Source organism: Echinops telfairi, unplaced genomic scaffold, assembly GCF_000313985.2.
Source record: "Echinops telfairi isolate 266 unplaced genomic scaffold, ASM31398v2 ScPeMD7_3533;HRSCAF=4204_0, whole genome shotgun sequence".
NCBI classification, from domain to species: domain Eukaryota; kingdom Metazoa; phylum Chordata; class Mammalia; order Afrosoricida; family Tenrecidae; genus Echinops; species Echinops telfairi.
The window spans coordinates 16,176,821-16,202,109 of record NW_022107431.1 but is presented as its reverse complement, the minus strand read 5'-3'; the positions used below and the strand labels follow the sequence as shown (position 1 = coordinate 16,202,109).

General features: G+C 46.4%; 1 protein-coding gene across 1 annotated transcript in view; it reads right to left on the bottom strand.

The window, feature by feature from the left end:
- Positions 1 to 25,289, bottom strand: part of SYNE1 (spectrin repeat containing nuclear envelope protein 1) — a 326,773-nt gene that overhangs the window by 27,182 nt on the left and 274,302 nt on the right. Inside the window, exons 91-97 of the mRNA XM_045294717.1 lie at positions 18,840 to 19,002; positions 7,189 to 7,376; positions 5,625 to 5,775; positions 4,456 to 4,638; positions 3,746 to 3,883; positions 2,731 to 2,922; positions 748 to 1,081 (exon numbers count right to left, since the gene is read on the bottom strand). Of these exons, the coding sequence (XP_045150652.1) occupies positions 748 to 1,081; positions 2,731 to 2,922; positions 3,746 to 3,883; positions 4,456 to 4,638; positions 5,625 to 5,775; positions 7,189 to 7,376; positions 18,840 to 19,002 (1,349 nt within the window). The remainder of the gene's footprint in view (positions 1 to 747; positions 1,082 to 2,730; positions 2,923 to 3,745; positions 3,884 to 4,455; positions 4,639 to 5,624; positions 5,776 to 7,188; positions 7,377 to 18,839; positions 19,003 to 25,289) is intronic.

The following is a 25,289-nucleotide window of genomic DNA, read 5'->3' as shown; positions in this document are numbered from 1 at the left end:
ATTTCATTTCACTGTATTGACATCTGAGCCTGCTCTGCTCCCCCCCCCCCCCCCCCCCCCCCCCCCCCCCCCCCCCCCACTCCCCTCCCCCGCCACCTCCCCCAGGTCAAGCAGTAAGAGAGGAAGGTGTCCCTCGTCATGCGTGCGCCACAAGCGGTAGAGGGCTGCAGGTGTGCTGAGAGGGCAGGGGGGTGGCTGGCTCCGCCTTGGGGCGCCTACCAGAGGCATTTCGGATGGCATTTTCTGTGAGATTTACAAAGGCCCCTGGGCTCTCGGGGATCACTACATCTGTAAAAAGAGCACCGTCTGAGTGGAGGACAGCTGAGTGCTCTGGGTGCCCCGAGTCCCAGGGAGGCTCAGCACTTTCCCAGGAAAGAAGGGGTGTGCGTGGCTCAGGAGAGTGTGCTCCTGGACCTGTTGGCAGGCGTTTCCTCCTGTGAATCGTAACCAGTGTCTGAGGAGCCAGGCACAGTTCTAGGCACGCTACATCTGTCCCCCAACCCCTGCCCCCGTGGTCCCCTTCATCCATAGAGTGGCTCTGTGAGATCCTCCCAATGGAATCCATCAATGAATGTGCCACCTGTTATAGTTGATCATCAATTAATAGTCAACAGCTCCCTTGTGGGAGCCCGGGAAAGGTAGTCAGCGAAAATCGCCTATATGCTTTTGGGTGATCATGGATTTCTTTTCAGGGTTCATGACCTTGTGAGGGGGGGTGGGAAGGGAGTTGGGGAGAGGGCTTCCTACCTGAGAGGCCTACAGCTCCCCGGAGGTAGAAGTCCTTGTCTTCCTGGCCCTCTTCCTCCTCGGAGTGCAGGGTTCTGGCCACGGCTGACTCCAGGTCTCGACTCAGATCATAGTCATGATCCCACTCCAGGGGGATGGAGTCCACACTGGCCGGAGTGTCACGTCCCGACCTCTCGCTGCGCAGGGGCTGGGCCAGGGAGAGCGAGGGGTTGGAGGCGGGCTGGGGGGAAAGGGCACCTTCTGCTGACGGGTCTCGCCAGTAGAGGTCCGAGAGGGCCGCAGAATCATCTTGCTCCAGCTCTCGGTCAGAGAGGTCCTGCTCATCGTCAGGTAGCTAGGAATCAGTTTAAGCCAGCCCTGTTACTCCAGTGTTCAGGGGGAGGGGGGTCCTCTTCCCCCCACCACTCAGGGTCCAAGCTTGTCTGGGCCACAGGTCTCACTGGGTCAGGATCACATTAAACTTCACGGGAAACATAAATGGGACTCTCCCCACTACTACGTATGACTCCTGGATGTATACCAGCCTCAGCATTGCCCCTGACAGGGTGGGAGTACTGGGAAAAGTTACATCCTGGTCTTGGGTTGACCTATGGATCACTCAGAGGAGGTAACTGAAGGGCCTGTAGCTCTGTGTGCACACAGGGCATGCAGCACAAGAAAGACCCTTGCGAATCAAATCTTACTCCAGTTGTGGAGGAGGGGATTCTGACTTCTAGTACCCTGAGTTGGTAGAACTGTGCTCCTTGGGGTTTTCAGTGGCTGGCTTTGGGGACCTAGATGGCTAGATCTTTCTTCCAAGGCACCTCTCCAGGGGCTTAAATCTCCCGCCTTTGGGCCGGCAGCCCAATGGGATGACCATCGGCACCACTGTAAAACCTCAACTGTCCTCACCTTCTGCCACGCACACACACGAAGTGTACGTGACCACCCCAAATGGTCACACTAATAATAACGCTTCCAGACAGGTGATGTAACGGGGGAAAGCGATCGTGAAAAATCTGCCCCAATATGGAAAATTCAGACTCGAAATAGAGAAACATTAAAAAAAGATGTTTGCCTAACTATGATCTCACTGATCAAGAGACTGTTAGTGTCCCTCACATTCACCTCCTAGCTTTCTCTCAGAGGCTTCCTCACCTCCCATAAGCAATAAGAAGTAAAGAAACTCACTGATACTGACTCGTGGTGAACCTGCAGGGCAGGGTAGGACTGCCCCGTGGGTTTCTGAGGTTGTGGCTCTCGGCAGAGAGCCCACCTTTCTCCTATGGAATGGCTGGTGGTCCGGCACTGCTTCCCTCCAGATTAGCAGCCCATCATGTAACCAAGATGACCCCAGGGCTCCCTCATAAGAGATAGGTGCCTGGAATTCTTCGTACCTCTTTCCATATATTCACTCGCTACTCAAAGCGAGCTTCGCTAGGTGGGAGGTGTGGACGCTAAATGAGAGAGCGTCCAGAGTGGTGCGAGTGGAGGACATACCTCAGCTGCCACACAGAAGATGGGCAGTTTGAATCTTCCAGAGGTCTTCTAGGAAGACCCATCTGCTCCTCCAAAGCCCACCAGGAAAGCCCTACGGAACTGCCACACGGAAGGGATTACATTGAATGAGATGAAAACAGAATGTATGTGTCTCACTGACAGCCAAACTGACGGTGTGCCCTGGACACCTCCACCTGAGTCACCATACAGGGCTGGAAACAAAAGCAAACACCCAACAACGAGAGCACAGTTTTACCCGGACCAGGAAGGGCGTTGCCATGACTGCAAGCAAGCGCATGGCAACTGGCCTTGTGATGAAATCCTATCGAAGGTGCTGAGTCAAGAGAGTCACGTTCACAAGGTCCCCAAACCCACGAATGTATGAGTGGGGCTTGGCATCAGGCACTCTATTGACAGGACTCTGGACTCTGACCCGTACCTGCCGTGTGAAGCTACCCGTCTGGACAGAATTCACTGGCTGCGACCAACAAGAGGGATACGTACAGGCAGGCGAATCAGTTTCTGATGGTATCTTTCCACGCGCCCAAAGACCTCCTGGCAGTAGCGACGGAGCTCGTCCAGCTCCTCCTCGATGATGGCTGCGTCCAAGGGCTCGCTCTTCTCGATCAGCTGCTCTCCTTGGGCAATGATCTGCTCGATCTTGCTGTGGTTGAGTGAGATCTCCCGCTGGAAAGCCTGCATAGCACACATCGCGTGTCATTTCTTATTGGACACACGGGCTGGGCGTGAGTACCACATGGCACTGTCTTCTTATGTCAGGAAAAAAATGCTATTCGTGAGATTTTATTTACCATGTACAATGACAAGAAGTGTACCTTCCCATTCAGTTCAGCAGCAGCATCTCACGGTCATTGAGTGGATGCCGACTCATAGCCACTCTACAGGACAGGGTAGACGTCCCCTGTGAGGTTCTGACACCATAATTGTAATGGGAGTAGGAAGCCCCATCTTTCTCCCACAGAGCAACTGGTGATTTTTTCAAGGATGGGGACCTTGAGGTGAACGCCCATCCCATAATCACTCCCCCATCAGAACTCCTTCTCATGAAGTTAGGAAAATGCTCTTGGTGACATTTCACTTATTAGATAAAAGTTTGTGAAAAATGGAATTGTAAGAGCATGGGATTTCCCCACCAACACTTGGAGCACTGGTGGCGTGGTAAGGAGTTGGGCTGCGATCTTCGGGGTCAGCAGTTCAAGACGCGCTGCCCTTCTGTGGAAGAAAGATGGGGCTTTCTACTCTCGGGAAGAGTTACAGTCTCGGATACTGGCAGGGGCAGTTCTGCCCTGTTCTATAGGGTCACGCTGTCAGAATTGACCATGACAGTGAGTTTTTTGAGTTAGGATATTTTCTGAAAAAATTTTTTGTGGTAATATTAAGTGATAATAATAATAATAGAGAATTGCAACACGCTCTGCACAAAAAAAAAGATCTATAAGTGATGTCCTTTTCAGACTCTCTTGGGGCTGAGTGATTTGAAACACAATCTATCAGTTACCTTGAGCTGTTTTATTTTTGCTTGCACATCACATTCGGAAAAATGCTCGAGATTTGTGAGTTGCAAATCCATCTCTGTGAGCCAGACCAGAATGTTGTCCCGAGCGGTCTCAAACTCCTCACGCTGACCAATGAAATGCTGGCCGTGCAAAGAAAATAACAAAAAGAGCCTACATCAATATACCGAGAAGGTGTAGGCCTTTCTGAGACAACTCTAGAAAACCACAAGCAGCGAGAACCCGGCAATCCTTCCCCGGATCATCTCCCGGATCGCACTCTAACCATCATCCCTACCTTTTTTTTTTTTTTTTTTTAAACATTTTATTAGGGGCTCATACAACTGTTATCCCTATCCATACACACATCAATTGTGTAAAGCGCATTTGTACATCGTTTCTCAAAACATTTTCTCTCCATTTAAACCCCCGACGTTAGGTCCTCATTTTTCCCCTCCCTCCCCGCTCCCCCCTCCCGCATGAGCCCTTGATAGTTTATAAATGGGTATTTTGTCATTTCTTCTCCTGTCCGACGTTTCCCTTCATCCACTTTTCGGTTGTCTGTCCCCCAGGGAGGAGGTCACACACAGTTCCATGTAATCGGTTCCCTCTTTCCTACCCATTCATCCCCACCTTACAGAACCACTGAACTCTCCCTAATGCTGTGTACAAAGGGCCCCCTCCCATCTTGTGAACCACCAGGCACCTCAAATACCTTGAGTCTGCGCAGGATAGAGGCGACCCGCTTCTGCAGGCTGTCCCATCGCTGGTTGCCATCATGGACCATCTGTTTCAGGCTGCAGGTGGAGTCCGTGCGGTTCTCTCGGGCCAGGCGCCGGTACTGCTTGTTGATCAGTTCCAGCTGTGTCAGGCTCTCGTGGACCTGTCGCTGGAAGGCCTACGACCAAACAGAGACGTGCCCGTGAGGGACTCGTGCCAGGGTCGAGGAGAATAGAAGTTGCACCATTGCAGCAGGAAAGACAACAATGTCCAACAAGAGTCTACTTCCACCCGGGGCCCAATCACTTAGTCAAGGTGACTCAAGGACAGGGTCAAGATACCCGTGAGAAAATGGTGAACGACCGTGTCTCGGGGGTGGTGCCAGTGGTCCCGAGCATGGTGGGTCATGGGTAGCAATGGATGAATGGCGGTTTGTCCTCACCTGTATGCTGAACTCGGCGTAGCTTGTGCCCTATTTCTGATCTCCTCCCTGGGGGTGGGGGGTGGGTGGGGGGACGACTCCATAAAACTGTTCTATGCACATTCCCCCGACATGTGTCCTTCCCTACAAATCCACTAGCGGTTCTGTGTCCATCAAGAAAAACAAAAGCCAAAGGGCTGTTTGTGAAAGGCCCTCTCACCCGAAGTGGCTGCTATTTACCTTCGCAGCACGCCGTTCAGCAAAATACAAATCATGCTTCGTTGCATAAAAAAGGGGGTGGGGCATGCCCAAGGTGCGGTGAATAAAAAGGGGGTGGGGCATGCCCAAGGTGATGCAGCTGCGACTTTCAAGGCCACCTACGTACAGACAGCGGTTCTGAAGGGAAATGTCTGAGACTGGGAACGTTAAACCCTAAAACAATCAGGTCCCTGGTGAAATGAGACTGGGAACGTTAAACCCTAAAACAATCAGGTCCCTGGTGAAACCCAATGCGACCTTGAACCCAGGGCCGCATTTGTAATTCTTTATCATTTTAAATCAAAACGTCCTTCCCTCCCTTCCTCCGGCCGGTTGATGAGGAAATCGTAAGATGGCTACGCTCAGCTGTCGTAGCGAATACTGTGGGGGATGAACAGTCCGTTTATGACTTAGGACAGCTGCCAGCTGGCGACTTTCACAGTTAATGAGGAAAGAAGGATTCGTTACTCGGAATTATAAATCACCTCGAATTTCTTGAGTTCTTCCTTGGCGACAGTGTAGAGCACCCCAGAAGAGCTGGGGAAGGCAGCTGTCCTTTCCGAGATCTTCAGCCAATCTTCAAAACGAGAATAGTCATCCAGGAACTTCTGCCACAATCGCCATGTCTCTTCAATCCTGAGGCCGTGAGGGAAGGAACAGAGTTTGATTGTTTGGGGCTTGTTTGCGCTCCAGAACACTGCCTGATGCCTGCACCAGGATTAAGGGTGCCCAAACCAGCAACCGTTGTGCCAAGCAATAGCTGTGCCTTGAGCTACGTTTGACCAGGGAGAAAGAGAGACAACTGTTTGAGATAAACGAAAACAGCTGTTTTTCTGGTTTTGTTTTTTTTCAACTAGAAACATGTCCCGCAACCCTGGACTTGGAACGAGTCAAGGAGAAGATGGTAGGCACAGCATCCGAGCTGTCCTGGACACGTACGAGGGAGCTCAGGCAGACGCACCATGTTTCCAGCTCATGCCCAGGCCAAGGTTCTGATGACATAAAACGGAGGCTGGAACAAACCCATGTAAGGCCAACATGCTGCTCACTCTTGCCAAACTTCAACCTAGTAAAGTACAAGGCCAGAGAGGGTTCCCAAAAGTTGTGGGAATAGCCCATTATCTTTTAAAAAATTTGTTTTCTAAACAAACTTTTGGTGTCACTTGTAGTAGAAAAAAGTTCCCACGCCAGCTATGCATACGACCCAGGGGTTCAATGGACCTTCTCCCGGTGAGTGTGGTCCCGGCCCGTCGTTTTCATCGTGGGCTGTAAGACCGCCGGTTCCTCTCCTTCCCCACCCCACGATGTGTGATGGGCAGTAACAGCCATTTTCAACTCCATCACTACTTCAGAGATGAGTGTGCTCTGTTCCTGAGGTAACCTTTGACACTAGGACCGCCTTAGCACGACAGGGTCTACGCCTCATCTTTGTCTGCCCTCTCCTCTTCCCCACTTGGGGAAGGGCCCACACTTCCATTTCGCCATAAAGTTTTTTTGTTTTGTTTTTAACCATTTTATTAGGGGCTCATACAACTCATCACAACCCATACATACATCAGTTGTGCAAAGCACCTTTGTACATTCATTGCCCTCATCATTCTCAAAACATTTGCTCTCCACTTAAGCCCCTTCACCGTGAAGTTTTAGAAGCCCCCTCATTACCTTTTTCAGACTTTACCACAAAAGGCAAGGCTGGGGTCTTAAGTATAATAATCTTGTCATGCATCACTCTTTTTTTATAACCACTGTTTTTGTCAAGAGACCTCAAGATCAATACAATTTCTCTTCAATAGATTCCTCTGTCATCCCCCCCAATCCTGTCATCGTCTACTCCTCTGCCAAGGACTTGCTGGTATTTCTCTGAATTCTCTCTAAGCCGTTAAGTCAGCCCTAACTCAGCCTGGCATACCTATGCGTTGCCTTACTCGCTTAGTTTCCCAGCCGACGGAAGCCTGCTCGCTGGGGACACCAGGACTCTCACTGGGCGATGTAACTAAAAGCGTCGCCCGTGCTGCTCTTGTCTCTACTTCTTGCAAAGCCCCCGCTTACTTGAGCCTCCTTTCCATCGACATGGCGCAGATGGTCCTCCATCGCCGGTCCAGGTTTCGTGTCGCCTGCTGGATGGAGTCGCATTCGGCGTCCGTGGCACACGCGTCACAGTCGTGCAGCAGCACCTCACAGAGGTTGAGGACCGAGGCGACACCCGTGCTGTGCTTCTCAATGTCTCGCTGCAGCTCCTGTGAGGGAACACGGCGCCCTTCATTCGCAAGGCACGGGCGGCGTGGAGATAAGAGAAGCCGCAACTGTAGTCACCGAACTGATACACAGCTAGAAAAGACCTTGAGCCATCAGTTCGCTGTCGTGGATGCATGAGACGTCTCGGGCCAGATGCATGACATCTGGAGCACTCCACGAACTAAACCCATTGCCGTCAAGTCAATTCTGACCCGACGCAGCCCTCTGGGGCAGAAGAGCACTGACCCCACAGTTTCCCAGGCTGTCATCTGTACAGAAGCAGGCTGCCACATCTTTCTCCCACGGAGTGGCTGGGGGGTTGAGCCACCAACAGCTGAGTGCTTACAACTTGCACCACTGGGGAGCCGGGCAACTTGAAGAGTGTGCGAGAAATGCCGCGGCGAGGTGAGAAATGTTGAAAGAAATAAACTGAACAATGGACACAGAATTAAGGGTGCATGGAGGGTTGTTTTTGGTTGTTTGTTTTGTTTTTTGAATTGTGGCATTGTATATCCTCTCCTCCTGGTTTCTGCTTCTGAGATAAATGACTTCCATTCCCTCAATCCACAACTCAATCGATCAATCCAGTCACAGACATACTTGCTAAGCTCTGGCACTCCAGAACAGGGTCCTGCACTCCAAAGACCTGCAGCTTGGTTTTCAGCAGTTAAGCCGGCCAACCACCCTCTAACTCTTTATTCCACCGTGAGAATAGTCTACTGGGATTTTTTTTTATTTTTTTTTTTGCCCTTAAGTACTAAATCGCATCTCACTTTCTTTGACATTTGATTTTTAACTCCAGTTAAACATCAGTTGTGCTACGCCCCCTTTGTTTATAGTAACTAAAGCACCTGTGCCCTTTGGGAGTCCTGGGGCACAATGCTAGAGCGCTCAGCTGCGAGCCCAAAGTGTGGTGGTTTGCAGCCACCAGCTGCTCCCCAGGAGGGAGCTATGGCCATCGCTGCCATGAAGCCGTCTAGCGAGGATCCCTATGGGTCAGAATCGAGTGGCCAGCAGTCGGTCGGTGTGGCCGGTGACCTTTGCTCAATGGCTGCTTTCAGCCTGTATTTTAGAAACCGATTCTTGCCAGAAGTCATGATGTCAGCGTGAGCGGCCCATCACATTCTGAAGTTGATTCCAACTCGAAATTCTGTCTGTAAGTAATCGTGCTATGTCTTATGGTCCAAATAATTGCTTAAAGAGCTGTGGTGGCACAATGATTAAGTGTTTGGCTTCTATCCCAAAGGTTGGTGGTTCAAACCCACCAGCGACCCTGGGGAGAAAGACTTGCCGGTCGGTTTCTGTGACGGTGCCAGCAAAAGACGCCCTATGAGGGCAGTTCTACGCAGTCACATGGGTCCCTCTAAGTCAAGGTGCACCTGGCAGCACACAACAACAATAGCAGCAACAATAACAACAACAAGTGCAAGTTAAAGATCAGGGGAAACACACACTCCTCCATACCAGTGAAGTCAGTGTATGTTATTGCACCCGTCAAAGCAGAGAGGAGCATTCTTGTTATCACCAACCACTACCGAAACTCCTCTCCAAACCAGTCATTGCCAAAGGCTTCTGCTGACTCATAGCAACCCTACAGGACGGGGGAGAATGGACGGCCCCGTGTGTTTCCAAGACAGCAACTCTTTCTCCGAACTCGCAGGCATGAGGTCCGTGCCCACTCACAGCGACCCTATAGGACAGGAGAGAACTGGCCTTTGAGTTTCTGAAACGACAACCATTGACAAGAGTAGCAAGCCCCATCTTTCTCCTGGAGAGCAGCTGACCTGGCAGTTCACAACCCACCTCGTAGCCACCAGGAACCCTTAGAAACCCTTCGAGGTGATATTTTATGTGGAAGTATTAATTTACATAAAAGGCAAACTATTTCAAACTGCATTCACTATACAACCAGGACATATTGTTCCTAGAATGGATATAATATGAAGCATGACTTTGACTTCCTCTATAAGAATCTGCCTCAAAAAAAAAAGAAAAGAATCTGCCTCTCTGTTATGTTCGCTACAACGTATACAGAGACAAGTCACTATCATGAATTAATTTCTTTCAGTCTAACTGTCCTAGCAATTTGGGACTTCAATCTGATCTTTTGAGATAAAAAAATGGATTTAATCACTGTTACTCTTGAGTGTAATAATAATACTCCAGTTATTATAATTTTTAAGGTCCTTGCCATTTACAGATATAAACTCAATTTTTTTAATGAGATGTGCTTAAAAGCTGGGGGAGGAAGGGGGAGTTAGGGGGACAACATAAAATCAACTGGTCATGAGCTCTGCTTATCTTTGAAGCTGCTTGTTTAATACTTGGTTAATTGTACCATTCTGCATCTGAAGGTGCTTTAAAAATTCCCATCACAAAGAGCTAAAAAAACAAGTGATAAAAAGCCTCGACTTAAATTTGAGGGTTAGAAACATTTTAACAGATGCACTTTCTTTTTCGTGCCATTATACAAATCCTAGTGCATATCAGAAAATCTACATTTTTACACATGGCAATATATGGTTTCTAGGAGAATTCTGTTTTTACATGAAAAATATTTATTAAAAGATGACATGGAATATTTCTGAAGTAAGTATGAGGGAGCTTAAAGCAAATCTGTCTCTGAAGAAGTGTGGCCAGAGTGCTCCTTCGAGGCCAGGATGGCAAGATTTTGTCTCATGTACTGGACACCTTGTCCAGAGAGACCGATCTTTGGAGCAGGACGTCATGCTCAGTAGAGCGGAGGGGGCGTAGTGAAGAAGAGGAAGGCCCTCAGAGATGGAGATGGACACTGTGGCTCCAACGATGGGCTCAAGCACAGGAGCAATTGTGAGGATGGCGCAGGATTGGGAGGTCTCCTTTGGTTGCGCACACAGTCTCTCTGGGTTGGAACAGATTCCGTAGCACCTAACAGTGCATCAACATCAGCCACGGTGGCATCTGGGAATTGTATTGCGTGTTTGTGTTAGAAGCAGCAGAGTCTGGCAGGGAAGATTGAGGTTCTTAGTAAGAACTGAGGCCAGTGTATCGATCAGGAAAAGAAGGAAGCTTGTTATCCCCCGTAGTGTCCCACCCCACCAATGACCATGTCGCTATAGTCAACATGTGACCCACAACCTATTTGACCTACAAAAGACCAACAGGCCAGAACTTCCCCTTCGATCGAATGAGTTACATCATTGAACCTTTCAACTGGAGGAGAGGATTTGTGGCAGCTGCATCCTGGCATTTTCGTTTGTGGAAACTCCTGACTTGCTGGTCCTCACGCATGTCAGAAAGCCACAGAGCCAAGGGGATCCTCTGTTCTGAACGTCCCATTGGCTACAGTTTTTAGAAATCAGACACCTGCGCATCGTTGACCTGTCTACACCCCGGAGGACAAGCACATTCCAAGTACTAGGATAGTGCCAGCTAACCGGGAATGGTTATCTGACCCACTGTGGATGCTGTGACCGCTTCAAGTCTCTGCAGGACAAAATGGTTTATTGATTAGTGGGGTTCTTTGGGGATCAATAATACTTGTCTTCCTGGTTTAGCGGGAGAGAGCCTTTCCTGCAGGACTATCACATGAACAGAGAAAGAGTTACTGCTTGGATTTCTAGCAAAATACAGACATATACTTCATAAGGAGCAGAGGACTTCATGACCATGATATATCGCTATCTCTATCCATCTCCATCTAGATCCATGTAACTATCTATCTACAGAGAGAAAACGTTCTGATGGCTCCGTTGGGTAAGTGTTGAGTTGCTAAACATGAGATCAGTGATTCAAATCCACCAACTACTCCGTGAGAGAAAGAAGAGGCTGTCTGTTTTCACAAAAATTTCCAGAACCTGAGAAATCCTCTAAATAGTCGCTATGAGTCAGATTCAACTTGCTGACAGTGAGTTGGGATTTTTTAAAATATGTGCATATGCTTGTGTGTGCACACATGTACATGTATGAATACATATGATATATATGTATAGATAGATAGATATGGATGTGCGTGTGTTAGAATTGACTGAACTTCAAGTATGATAGCTTAAGTGACCTAAGTTCCACATCATATATTTCTGTGATCTAGTCATAGATCACTATTTCTAGGAGCTTCCTCAATTTTAAATGTAGGACAGAAATAGAAGGCTTAGATTGTTAAGTAAGGCACTACATTTCCAGATAATCCCAAAACATGAAGTCTGCATATTAATTCCAAAGGACGAATAACCAAAATGAATGCTGCTTTCTCTGATGCGTTCTAAGACTAATGAACTCAAAGTGAGCATCCCCTGACTACAAGGTGCCCCTGGCGGGGGCGTTCCTTTTTTAACTACTCAGATTGATCACTCGCCCAATTCTTCCCTTTCTCTGGCGGTAGTTCTTGAATTTGTCCAGTTATTCTCTTGTTCTAATAATCGTTACACAACTCACTCAGACAGCTGGGATAGATATTCTGGTTTTGTATTTCCTATTCTTTTTCTCCTTAACACAATGGCCAATTATTTAATTTGGTTCTTACAGACATAGCCTTGTTACTCCCACCAAACGACCTTCATTTTCCTGATGGTGCTGGTTAAGAAGGTGGGGGAAGATGCAGATTGAATTAGATGATTGGACTGTGAATGGGTGTTAACAGAGTTCACCGTGATTGTCATCCTGCGGGTATAGAATGAGCCCCCTCGGAAGCAGGGGTGGGAGTTTTGTTACCAGTAAGTGAGAAGAGCCAAGCGTGGAATGTGTCCTTTGGACCCTGAGACCCCTGAACACAGCCTTAATACTAGAGGAGGAGAAGAGGCCCAGAAACAGGAGAAGCAGGAGCCGGAGCACGAGACAGAGTGGTGGACCTCCCAGCCCTCAGCGAGTGAAGCTCGGTGCTTTCAGGCTGGTGGAGTGGGGTGCCTCTGGGCAATACATTTGCAGAGCTGGGTTGGCTGACATATAAAACTAGAGCTGGATGCCTTCAGGTAGAGGTTTATGGGGGAGTGGCATGAATTTACAGGCAGCCCTAAAAGAGTTTTGCAACATTGACTGAGCGGGGCAGTGTACAGCTTGAGGCCGCAGGTCAGAGAGAGACCTGACTGTGGGTGGAACAGAGAAGAAACAATCCTGACGGAGCAAGTGCATTTTGAATGTTTCTCACCTGAATTATAACCTCGTCACTTCCCTGAGAAGCCCCATAATCGTGAGCATCATCTGTGGGTAGCATGGCTTCTGAAGTGAATTATCATGCCCGGCCACAGAAGTAGGTAGAGTGCTGTTGAGGGACGGTTGGTGTCCGGATTGGTAGGAAGGTGGGACGTGTTTGACTTCTGCCTCCCAGGCATAGACATTGGGCAGCAAATGCTGATGATGGGGACTTTCCTTCCCTCTGCGTAGCCAGAGGAGGTCAGACCCCATGCCCCACTTCATTTTCTTTTGACAACAATGGCCCAGTGCCTTCTGTAAAGCACACTAGCTTATTGTTCTAACCATGGTGCCTTTGATAATTGCTGGGAGATTGTATGGACTAGTCATGAGAAGAAACATTGTGTCAAAACTGTTTCTATTCCAGAAAACAGTTCTTTAAAATTTCTCACATAAAAATTTTCACTTATGTACAGAAGGATATACAGGGATTTCTTGTCTAAAAATTATACACCAAATCATTGTCGAAATTGAACTCAATATCCGCTCAAAGGTACAAGATCACTGAGTTCTCAGAGAGCCAGGAAGAAGAAACTCCAAGGTGTAAAGGGATCTAACCCATGTATTTAAGGAAGCTGGGGTATTTTCCACTTAATGTCCCCAAGTACCCAAACGTTTTTGTTAAAATCAATGTATGAGCTAGAGCTACCCTGAGGCTGATGGTCTTTATGATTGCATGTAAGCTCCCTGAGTGATTCTGGGGTAGAATTATTTTCTTCCATGAGGGAGCCCTAGCCTGATCCTCTGCCAAGGCAACTCGTCCACGGTCACCATCCAGGAGTGCAGGCTTGTTTGCTACAATGATGCTAAACAAGTTTCACCGGAGCATCCACACTGAGCCAAATTAGGAAGACCCAGAGATCTACTGCTCAAAACCAGCCAATCAGAGGGCACCCAAGAGCAACAATCCATTGGCATCCAGTCCCAACAGACCATAGTGATGGCACAGAGCACAGCTTTTGTGCAGAGTCACCATGAGTTGGGGACGACGCGATGGAAGTTCACAATAACAGTACTGGTAAAAGTAAAGATTTGAGTCCAACTTGAATGTCAATTGGTAATGCGGTCTTGACTGGTTTCTGAATTTATTCCCATTCAATCAAAACAGAAATTTAACAGAAAAGTTTTCTAAAGTCGTTGTGGTAGTTACATAATCTTGTGTCAACTTGAGAATATTAAGAGTGAAGGGGTGGAGTCTAGCCTATCAATCAGATCACAGCCTGATGCCTCCTTGTGGGCCTGGCCTTCTCATGAGGATTCTGGGAACTTCCTCTCTTCCTCCCTGTAGGCGAGACACATACTTTCTCTCTGCTTCACCTTCCTGTTGACAAGCCACATGGAGCCACACTGATGGCAGACAAGAGCCCTGGAGATACTTCCAGGCCCATTGGATCCACAAGACTTTCTACCCACCGAAAAATTTATTGACTAGTATCGGACATATGGGGTAATATTGGACTTATGGACTTGATCTGGACTGGGCTGGGATGTTTTCTCAGTATACAATTGCTCCTTTATATAAAGCTCTCTTATATACATGAGTGTCAATGAATTTGTTTCTCTGGTCTTCCCAGACTAACACAGTCATCCTTAGGCCACATGTTTTTGACCTTTTAAATCAGTAAAATATTACTACATTAACAAAAAAAATAGACAAAAACCTCCATGTAGGGAAGTAGAAGAAAATGCCTTTCTGATGAATTTTATCTCTTCAATATTTTTCAGAGTCTCCCTCTTTTGGCAACAGAATACCATTATCTGTCTTTTAAAACAAAGAGTCCAAATGGTCCAGTTTTGACAGATCAGTCTCAAGCATTTCCCACAGAGGAAACTGTAATAAACATGATAGGACTAAAATAAAATATACCAAACACTCACTTGGTGATATAGGCACTGTGTTAAATGCTTTTCTCATCAACTTTTTAAATAAGACCACTGTGATGTATATTATACCATGATTATCCACGTCTATAATTAAGGAAGGCGAGGGTTAAACTGGCTAGCCCTTTGGTCAAGGGCAATATGATACAAAGTGGCGAAGGTCAGGGTTGAAACCCAGACACCATTTAAAACAACAACAACAAATTTTAAAATTTAATCAAAAGTTATATGGTTGATGAATTATATGGCAAGAAAACTAATTTTAAGACTATAATAAAATGCCCCAATCTACTATTGTGTCCTAGGGACTGTGGAGTTGGTCCCAACCCAGGGAACCTCTGTACAACAGAATAAAATACTGCTCAGTCCAGCACCATCCCCACAATTGTTGCTATGTCTGAGCCCATTGTCACGGCCACTGTGACAACTCAACTCATTGAAGAGCTTTTTCACTGAGCCTCTACTTTCCCAGGCATGATGCCCCTCTCTAGTGCTTGGAATATAGTCAGTGTCCTTTCCACCTTGACCTCTCCTCCATGGAAACAGTCATGTCCACCTACTAAAGCTCAATGGCTGTTACCGCAGGTTAGAACAGGAGTGAAAGAAATCACACAGCTGCTGTCAAGTCCACCATAACTCACGGTGACCTCACGGCCATCTGAATAGGGCTGTACACCAGTGTCCAAGAGCTGTGACTGTTCAGAGGACCCCTGGTGGTGTAGTGGTTACGCCTTGGGCTGCAATCCGCAAGGTCAGCAGTATGAGACCACCAGCCATTCTCCAGGAGAAATATGGGGTTGTCTACTCCTGTCTACTCAGAGAGGCAGTTTTCCCTGGTCCTATAGATGCCATTGACTCAATAGCAGTGAGTTTACTTGTCTTCTCTCTTTGTGTGTGGGGAGCGTGGGGCGTGGGGGTAGGGGTGATTTTTCAGAAGTAGACTGTCAGACCTTTCTTTCTGGGTAGACTTGGAAAAAAACCCACAACTGTGTTTAGGAACCATGAACATTAGCCTTTTATACCATGCAAGGCTCGCAGAATATCTCGACCTGAACGTCTATGCTTTTGGTCTGATTAGTTTCTCCAGAGACAAACCCTCCAAGCTCCTCCTTGCAGGGGTAAGCCTGGCTAGTGACACTCTTAAGAGCTATGTCAGGGAGGTGCTGTGGGAGTCATGGCATTTGGTAGAGTCTTTCAGTTCATTCCTCCATTTTCAATCTATCGACTCCAGTCTTGGCTGCACCTTGCATCTCTAAACTCAATGCTTCCCTATCTTGCCTTCAGCAAAGAGTCATTTTCTGGTCTTTTCCTGGAATGAATGAAGCTGAGTTGCCTGGCTACCTGGGTGTGGGAAGGAAGGCTCGATGATGCTGTTGGGTGAGCTTTTGAATGCTAACCAAGAGGATGGTTGCTCCAGTCCACCAGCTACTCTGGTAGCCTTGGATGCCCTCTGTAGAACTGCTATGAATCAGAATCAACCGGACCCTGTGGGTTTGGGGGTTGGGACCTGGGCTTGGGGGAGGATCTGCCAGTCATGCTGTTGGATGCCTCATGTTGATTTCAACTCGTAGTGACCTAAGATGATGGAGTGCAGCTGCCCCATAGGGTTTTCTAGGCTGTAAACTTCCCGGGTGGGTCACCGGGTCTTTCTCCCATGCAGTGGTTGGGTGGGTTCCAATCTCAAGCTTGTAGTTCTCAGCTGAATACTTCACCATTGAACTACTAGGACCCTTTCTGTGGGCTTGTTGATGCTGCTGGTGTTGTGCTACTAACTTTGAGTTGATTCCAACTCATAATTCCCCCATTGGGTAGAGGTGGGCTGCCCCACTGTTTCCCAGACCACACTTCCCAGAGGAGTTGTCTGCCAGGTCTTTCCTCCCACAGTGTTGCTTGTGGGTTTGAATCTCTGACCTTCAGTGTAGCAGCCACCTTCTTAACTACTGAGCCACTTAGTGACGGCTCCTTATTCAGACTTTCAAGACAGTGTCTGCTTTACATAACTATCGACAGCCCAATTTTTGCTTTTCAACTCTCGAGCTCTCAAAGTTCTGTGGTAAGTATAAGCTTCCGCCACCTCTGCCCTGCTAAGCCATCACGGCTTCTCTTTCTAGCTTCCATCCTCCACTCCTCTGACGCCGGGACTCACAGGACCTGCCTGGATTTAGACAGGCCCATTTCTACAACCGCGAGAGCCATTTTCTAGATATAAATTTCTCTCTTCACGTAGGAATCTAAAAACCCATGGGTCTTGCTTCTCTAGTGAACCCAGACTGAGACAGCATCCTCTTGTTCACAATAACTTGGGAGATGATCAGGGGTCAGTTATAAAGTCCACCAGTACACTTGCCAGTGAAATAAACTTACAAAAAATTTAAAATGCCCTAATGTTCCTTTTTAAATGCTAATTTAAATACAAACAACAACAGAACTTAACTGTCTTTTGACATCTATCCTCATTGGTTTAAAAATGAGAATCTAAGAAAGAAAGTACACACATGATTTTATGGTAATTTTTCCTAATAATTCTTTTAAAAACAGGTACAATGTGCATTTCATCAAAGCGAATCATTTCTAAGTTAAGCATCAGGGCTAGTGTGGTGCCAATGGAATGGAAGCAACCGTCATTTAGAAGGAACTTTCAAGGGCAGTCCAAAGTCGACCAGCAGCATGAATTTCTATGGGAATTAATGACGCACTACAGACAATTTTCTAACGTATGCCAATTGACAGGAGCCCTGGTGGTGTAGTGGCTACACAATGAACTGTAATCTGCATGGTTGGCAGTTTGAAACCACCAGTAGCTCCATGGGTGAAAGATTGGGCTTTCTACTCCTATAAACAGTTAGTCTTGGAAACCCACAGGGGGTTACTATGAGTCAGCATTGACTCAGTAGCAGTGAATTTGGTTTTTTATGGTGTGTTTCAAAATGGACCAGGGTATTTTCAATTGCTTCATATACATATGAAAGCTAGTCAAGGTATAAAGGAGAGTGAAGAATTGAAGTCTTTGAATTATGGTGTTGGCAAAGAAAAATTAAGATACCATAGACTATCAGATGAACATGGTATATTTATATTATATTATATTATACTATATTATATACCAAGGACTATCAGAGGCACCACATTTGAATTGTGGTACTAGAGAAGAGTATTAAAAGTACCGTGAACTGCTAAAAGGACAATCCAATTTTTACTGGAAGAAGTAAGGCCAGAGTGCTCCTTAGAGGCAAGGATGGCAAGACTTCACCCTACATACTTTTGACATGTTGGAAGCAGAGCCCAGTCCCTGGAGAAGGGACCATGTTTGGTAAAGTGGAGGGGCAGTGGAAGAGAAAAAGGCGCTCAATGAGTGATGTTGACACAATGGCTGCATCACTGGGCTCAGGCATAGGAACCATTGTGAAGATGGTGCAGGACCATGCGGTGTTCCATTGTGCTTAGGGGCGCTATGGGCTGGAACCCACTTGATGGCACCTGACAACATCAATCAGAAGAACAAATAAACCTGTCAGAAGAAATAAAGTCAGAACCCTCCCTAGAAGAGGAGCTAGTAAGACTCAGTCTTACACGTTTTAGACGAGTTTTCAGGAGGAAGCAATTCCTGGAGAAGGAGACAAGTTTGGTAGTTGAGAGGCAGGAAGAAGAGGAAGTCGTTCCCTGAGATGACTGACCTAGGAACCGCACCCATGGATCCACACCTAGCAATGCTTGTGAGGATGGCACAGGCCAAGGAGCATTTCACGCTGTTGTACGTGGGCTCGCTATGTTTCAGAGCCGACTTGGCGGGACCTAACCAGAGCAACAGTCATGCACAATTAGAGTCTGACATACTCGGTCAGAATACGTTTTTTTTTGGGGGGGGAGGGGTCGGTGGCATTCTTCTGCATGTGCTTTCGTGTGTAGGACCATCATGCTCTTTTGCTCTGTGGGGCTGTGTGTGCAAGTGAATGAGATCCACTGTGTTGGCTACATACAGAAAGGTGAAAGGAAGATGTGTCGTTTGCAATTCAGGCAATCATCCTTACAACGCCAAACATTTCCTGACTTGAAAATCTCTTCAAGCTTTCCCAAATACTATCAATACAGGACTCTAAGGCCAATAACTCACAAATAAAGCAACAACAAAAAATACCAGTACTTTTTGAATCCATTATGGCAGTTCAATCTTACCTGTTGTCTGAGAACAGCTCCCTGGCAGGTCATTGTGGCACAATGTCTGCTTAAGAATTCGTTTCTGTGCTGTGACAGGGTACCTGCTTGCTCCAAACATCCACCCAGCCAAGGCCTCCTTGCCTCATCGTTTCTGCCAACTTTCCTCCTGCCCTTCCATCCCATTCCCCATCCCACACACGCTCCTGCACTCTAGCCAGGCGCATGGGCATTCCAGGCCTGAGACTTTTCATTGGTTATTGTACCTGCTGTTCACTGAGCTTTCTCTGTATTTCCTCTGAGTCACAGGAACTGTAGACAATCGGCTTGGCCAGCTCGGCCTCCATGTGGGCGAGCCACATCCTCAGGCTGCTCATGTTCTTGTCCAGCTGCTGCACAGCCACCAGGGTCTCCTTCAGCTTCTTGACCCTGTGGGACAGAAGGCAGCATCTCAAGCGTTGGTGAGAGAGCCCGCTCCTGTTTTGCTCACGTCCAGCGGTTGAACCCTGGTTCTAAAGTACAATTGAACTCATCCATCCAGGCTAAGCATTTGATAGCTGTGAGACTCTGGGCCAGGTTACACTATCCGGCCTCTGGTCCTCATCTATAAAATGGGGACAAAGTAAGAGTACATGTGTGATAGGGGCGAGCTGAGTCATATAGGGTGCCCGGTCCATGGGAAACAGTCAACAAAAATGTTGGTTATTATTGTAAACAAAGCTGTAATATTATAGCAATGACATAAATTTCTGGTTTCCACAAAAGTATTATTTCCACAAATTACATAATCTATGTTTCTTAGGTGGAATAGCTGAGAAATAATGAAAAAAACAAACTAACAAGAAAACTTTTCAGAAGATTCTCACCAAACACAGCACATACCAATAAATCCAGTGGTGGGATTCAGCTGGTTTGCACCGATTTGGCAGAACTAATACCTAATATTTTCTTGTGTTTGGAGAACAGGTAGTTAAAAAGGCACTTGTAATCAGAGTTCTTGCTGATAGAACCCGACGTCCAATGTAGAAATCACGCAACTGCAGGGTTCTGGTATGTTGAAATAATAAACTACCTTTTAGTATACTTAATAATAAATAACAAACTACCTTTTAGTATATGTTCTTTTAATACTTAAAACAGTCATTAGGGCAGCAAAGCAATTGTTAAATTATTTGAATCCCACCACTGCATAGATCTAATATTGATCAAACACAAATGCATCTCAGTGTTATGCATTTCAGCACCCTTGTGGCAGAAAACTGAGTGTAAAGACGACAGAACAGTCATGATGAGCTATTGGTGTGTCATCCCATTCATCAATCACTTGAAAGGTATTGAGCCTGTCTCAGGTTGTCAACAACAGGGCAGACCAAAGGCATCAACTTCCAGAGTCTAGTTCAGGCAGTGTTCGCTACATAGTATGCTGTGGCAGCTCCATAATCTCCAGTCAACTTGCAAAGGGGCGGAATCTAGCCTCCAGGTCTTAGCCAATAAGGCCTCTGTGTGGTCCTGGCCTCCTGAGAGTTCTGGAAACTCTTATCTTCCTCCTTAGAGGTAGGACACACAGCTCCCTGTGAGACATTTCTATTGACAAGACACATAGAGCTACACTAGAGCCCTGGAGCTGGAGGAGCACGGTGGAGACACAGACCAGGACTGAGATGCTTCCACTGCCACTGGAACCACAAGATTTTCCACCCACTGGCCTGTGAACTGCCTGCATTTGGCATCATTGCATGTGTTGTGTGAGTGTAAAGAGGAATTCATAGACTGGTATCAGACATATGGGCTAATATTGGACTTATGGATTTGATCTGGGCTGGACTGGGTTGTTTTCTTGATATACAATTATTCTCTGATAGAAAGTTCTCTATTACACACACACACACACACACACACACGAGTGTCTCTGGATTTGTTTCTCTAGTCAACCCAGACTAACACCTATGCTTTTTTTTTAATTCCCATTTTTTACAGGAAGCAGGAAAACTCCCTTTTTTTAGGACTGTCATTTATCAAGAAAACATATGTGAACATGGTCATATGTGTAAGACAAAGTGGAGAAGGACTCGATCCTTTCTGTCAGGAAATGTACATGCAGACTGAAGACGATGCAGTATCACACAAAGTGGTAACACTAAGCTAAAGCTATGAACCAAGTTGCCAGCTAATAAATAAGAGGCAATCGGTTTTATTGGGCCACATTCAGGCAATGCCGCTCCCATTCACCATCTGTTCATTTCTTTATTCATCATATGAAGTTTATAGTGCTAGATAGACATTGCTTCATGGTGGAAATATAATGAGGAGTAAGGCACCATTGCTGTGCCTTGAGAAGTCTGGACCTTCATGCAAGAGGGGAGATGAGGAGATGACATTTAAATGGTGTCTGGAGATCATGGGTGCAAGCCAAGGAGACTCTTTCTATCCAGAAAACAGACAGGAGGAAAGAAGAAATCCAAATAATGAAATTTCTTAATATGCTCTTCTAACCCTGTCTCTGTAACTCTCATCAAATGATCAGGCAGGGAATGTGCAACACGAAAAGAGGGGACTGGTCAGTGTTACTTATAACCCCCACCCCAACCCCTGCCCCTGGCTATAAGGACCAACCATCTTTGAAGCAGCTGCAGAGAGAGAGACCAGGACCTTTGGGCGAGCACATTCGAGATCAGTGTCAGAAGGGGTGGAAGACCAGAGATGTGGTGCCCAACAAGGGGAGCAGGGCGATGAAGAGTGGAAAGCAGGCTTTCTGGTCCAGGGAGGGAGAGACCAAGGGAACAAATGGCTGAGAGGCTGAGGACCAGAGAGAGACTTGATTGCTGGCTGAAGGGAGGTGTTGCTGTGGACCAATGCTTATCCTTATGGCTTAGGGATCCTGACTGTTGTTAGTCTATTCACTCTCTAGTAAACCCCTTGAATCATGAGAATTGGCAGCGAATTCTGTGAGGCCAATGTAAGAATGATCAAACCCAGTGTAGAAGTAGAAGGCCATAGGAGGGAGAGTTGTAAGGAAATGAAGAAAGGGTGCAGTGTGGAGGCATATCTGATACCTGCTTCAGGGCAAGAGGGAAGCCCAACAAGGTCAGGTACTGCCATGAGTTGGCTGAAATGGGCAGGACTAGTGAGGGTGTTAAAGAGAAGTTGCAGAGAGATGAAGAAGCCATGGCAGATAAGACTGTTGGTAGATTGGAGGATGGCTTGGCAGATCCCCCAAGGACAAAATCATGAGTTTGTAAACTGCAATAAAAACAAGAACTTATCAAGATTTACTACCAGTGTTTAGATAAAGGAGTGATGGGATTAGAAGAGGAGTGATAAGATGATAAGGGGTTTTAAAATGATGTGGTTTTGGGTCCAATGGCTCCATCTATAGATGACCAGGACTCGGAGCACAGGATGGAGAACACCTTCTGGGGATTGGTGGCACATTCACATTGGGATAGAGAACATCTGGGGATAACCTAGGAAGCACTGGATAGTAGCCAGACAGAAATGTAGCGTAAGTCCCAGAAGAGAGGTTGGAATCGATAGCATTGGTTTAAGTATCGTCGGCATGGAGTTGCAGCCCTCTTGGTGGGTGAGTTCATTCTGAGAATGTGTGCACTAAGCGTGCACTAAGAAGAATAACTTTCCAAAATCCGATCAAGAAGAAAGAAGTGCAGCCTAAGAAAGTATCATCTAAAGGAGGGAGGAGAACCAGGAAAGTGCAGACAGACCTAAGGACAGGGCGCAGGTTTCTAGAAGGATGCGGCATTGGTCAAAGTGTCCTCTGGAGAGCCCCTGCATCTCTGTCACCTGGTTTGTCTCCTGGAAATACATACTCCTGGGCTCTGCAGTCAGGTCCTACTGAGTCAGAAGCTCTGTGAGTGTGACCAGGGACTTTGCGTTTTTAACAAACACACTGCTGGTGATTCTTATGCATGATGACGTTTGGTTACCACTGGTCTACACAGTCAAACGCAAAAACGAACACAACAAAAGCACCAAGCTCACTGCCACAGAGTCCATTCTGACTCACAGAGACCTGATAACACAAGAAGAACTGCCCCATGGAGTTTCCCAGGCTGTATTGCTGACCATGTGCTTAGCAGCTCAGTGTGTAACCCACTGTACGACCGACGGGGTCCCTGAAAAGAGGGCGGGAGATTGGGTGATGAGGAAGGCCCTGGTGACCCTGAGTGAGCATTTCATCAGAGTGGCGGAAAGAGGACGACAGAAGACAGTGGGTCATGCTTCATTTAGGTACAAGGGGGTACCCCCACCAAAAAAATTGAAAAAAATATCTCCACTGGATGAAGTTTTCATAGTATACATTTTTCTCACTAGGCAAGCATCAAACAACTTTCTCTGAGTTAGTGCACCCAGTGGCATCACTTGAGAAGGTTCGCTCTGAATTTTTTTCATAAAAGCAGTTTCGCTTGAACCTTGTTTTATGTGATGGCTGATTTAAGAGAACAGCATGAAATTCTGTGAAATTTTGTTTCATGCTTGGGATAAATGCCATAGAAACTGTTGTGATGCCGAACACAGCTTACAAGACAGCACAATGGGAAAACTCAAGTGTGCAAGTGATTTTCTCAGTTCAAAAAAGGTGAAGTGTCGATTGATGACAAACCTTGTTCTGGACTTCTGTCAACTTTCCAAATGGATGAAAATACCAAAAAGAAATCCATGCACTTGTGTTTGAAGAGCAACTATAGACCATTGAAGAGATGGGGAAGAATCTGGACTATCTTGGAGCTCAGTTCAGCAAATTTTAATGGAGGATTTGGGAATGAGAAAGGTCGTTGAAAAAGTCGTGCCTCAGGTTCTGACAGACCAGGAAAGAATATCGAGCGAAAACATGTCCTGCTTCAAAAGAACAGCGCTTTTGACCAGGCTTTTCCCCAAGGTCATTACTTGTGACCAGACATGCTGCTATTCTTAGGAAACCTTACATCAATCAAGTCAGTGGAAGATGCCATCGTCACTTTGGCCCCCAAAAGCTTGTCAAGTGAAATCAAAGATCAAGAAGATGCTCTTTTTTTTTTAATGTCAGGGGGATAGTGCATTTGAAGTTCATTCCACCAAGTCAGACTGTTAATCAAGCTTTCTATTCAGAGGTTCTAAAAAGATTGAGTAACAGTGTGTGACCAAAAAGGCCCAATGTGTGGCAGAAGAGGGACTAGTTTTGTCACAACGACAGTGCACCACTACCACAGTCACTTCAGTGCACCAGTTTTTGGCAAAACCAACATGACTCTCTTGTCCCACGCACTTGACTCACCCGACCTCACTCTGTGTGACTTCTTTCTGTTTCTGCAACTGAAGAAGGACATTAAAGGACAGTGATTTGACAACTTAGAAGTGAAGAAATAAATGAGGGAGGTGCTGTCAACCATCCAAACTGATGAGTTTGGAAAATGTTTCCAAGAATGGAATCACAGATTTGACATTTGTATTAAGTGTAATGGAGAGTACTTTGAAAGTGGTAAGGTTGATTTGTAAAAAAAAAAAATTAAACACATAGCTTTGGGGTAAAAAATCTGTTTATTGGGGGTAGCCCCTGGTATGGAAGGGTAGTGTTGGTGAGTGAGTAGAGTAACGGAGGTGAGTTGAGATGCTGCACAGGTCCTAGAATAATCTGTCTTCAAAGACAAACTGATATTGTCTTGCTTCATGGGATAACTTTAGAGTGATTTTAGATGGAAAGTAAACACACACACACAGAGGAATCCAAAGGCAAAAGGAAAAACAACATTGTGGATGAACATGGATGATGAGAAAGGATACAGAGGAGGTAAGGGGTACAGTGAAAAGAAGAGTGATAAATAAATTAGTTTGGGAAAGAAATGCCCCCAGGGTCAGCAAGAGGTGAGCAGGAGTTTGAGAGGGAGACTGGTCAGATTTTTCAACTGCAGTACTATGATTAACAATAGCAACAATCTACTGAGACTGTTGAAAGGGTGCATATGCTGTAAAAACAACAATCATAATCGTGATGATAAGCATGTGCTCAATGGCTTCAGCCCTGGTTTGAAAGGCAATTCTGTTTTCAGATCATGAGTGTTGCCTTTTGAGTCAGCAAATGTGGTCACCTTCTTAACACTGCCCACAATACAGGTGAATGGCAGATAAGCACAGCACTTCAGTTTCCTAGTGTGTCAACTTGGCCCAAATGTAGAAGGGACCTGCCTGAGAAAAAAATGTCAAGAGTAGCAGGGCATTTAAGACTATAGAGATGGATTACAAATGTCCAAGTTAAGTTATGGACAACTCAACTCATATTTTCCCTTTCGTGTTATATAAATTTGACCTCACTTTGAATTTTCTAGATGGAATCAACCCTTCAAAATAAAAAGATCAAATTCACTGACACCGAGTTGATTCTGGCTCATTTTGACCCCACCAGACCAGTAGAACTGCTCATTTTGGAATTCCAAGGCTGCAGTCTTTATGGGACCAGAAAGTCTCATTTTTCTCCCATGAAGAGCTGGTGGGTTCAAATTGCTGACCTTTTGATTAGCAGCCCGACACATAACCCACTATGTCACCAAGGCTCCTGGAATCAACCCCTCCTTGTCACAAATTCTTTGTCACCATCATCACTGAGACCTTTCTTGAGCTGAAGAGAACAATGAAATCCACTGTCATTAAGATGATCCTTCATCCAGGGCGGATGAGCCCTACAGGACCAGTGGTGTGAGTGGCGAAACAGGGAGGGTAAAGGGAGA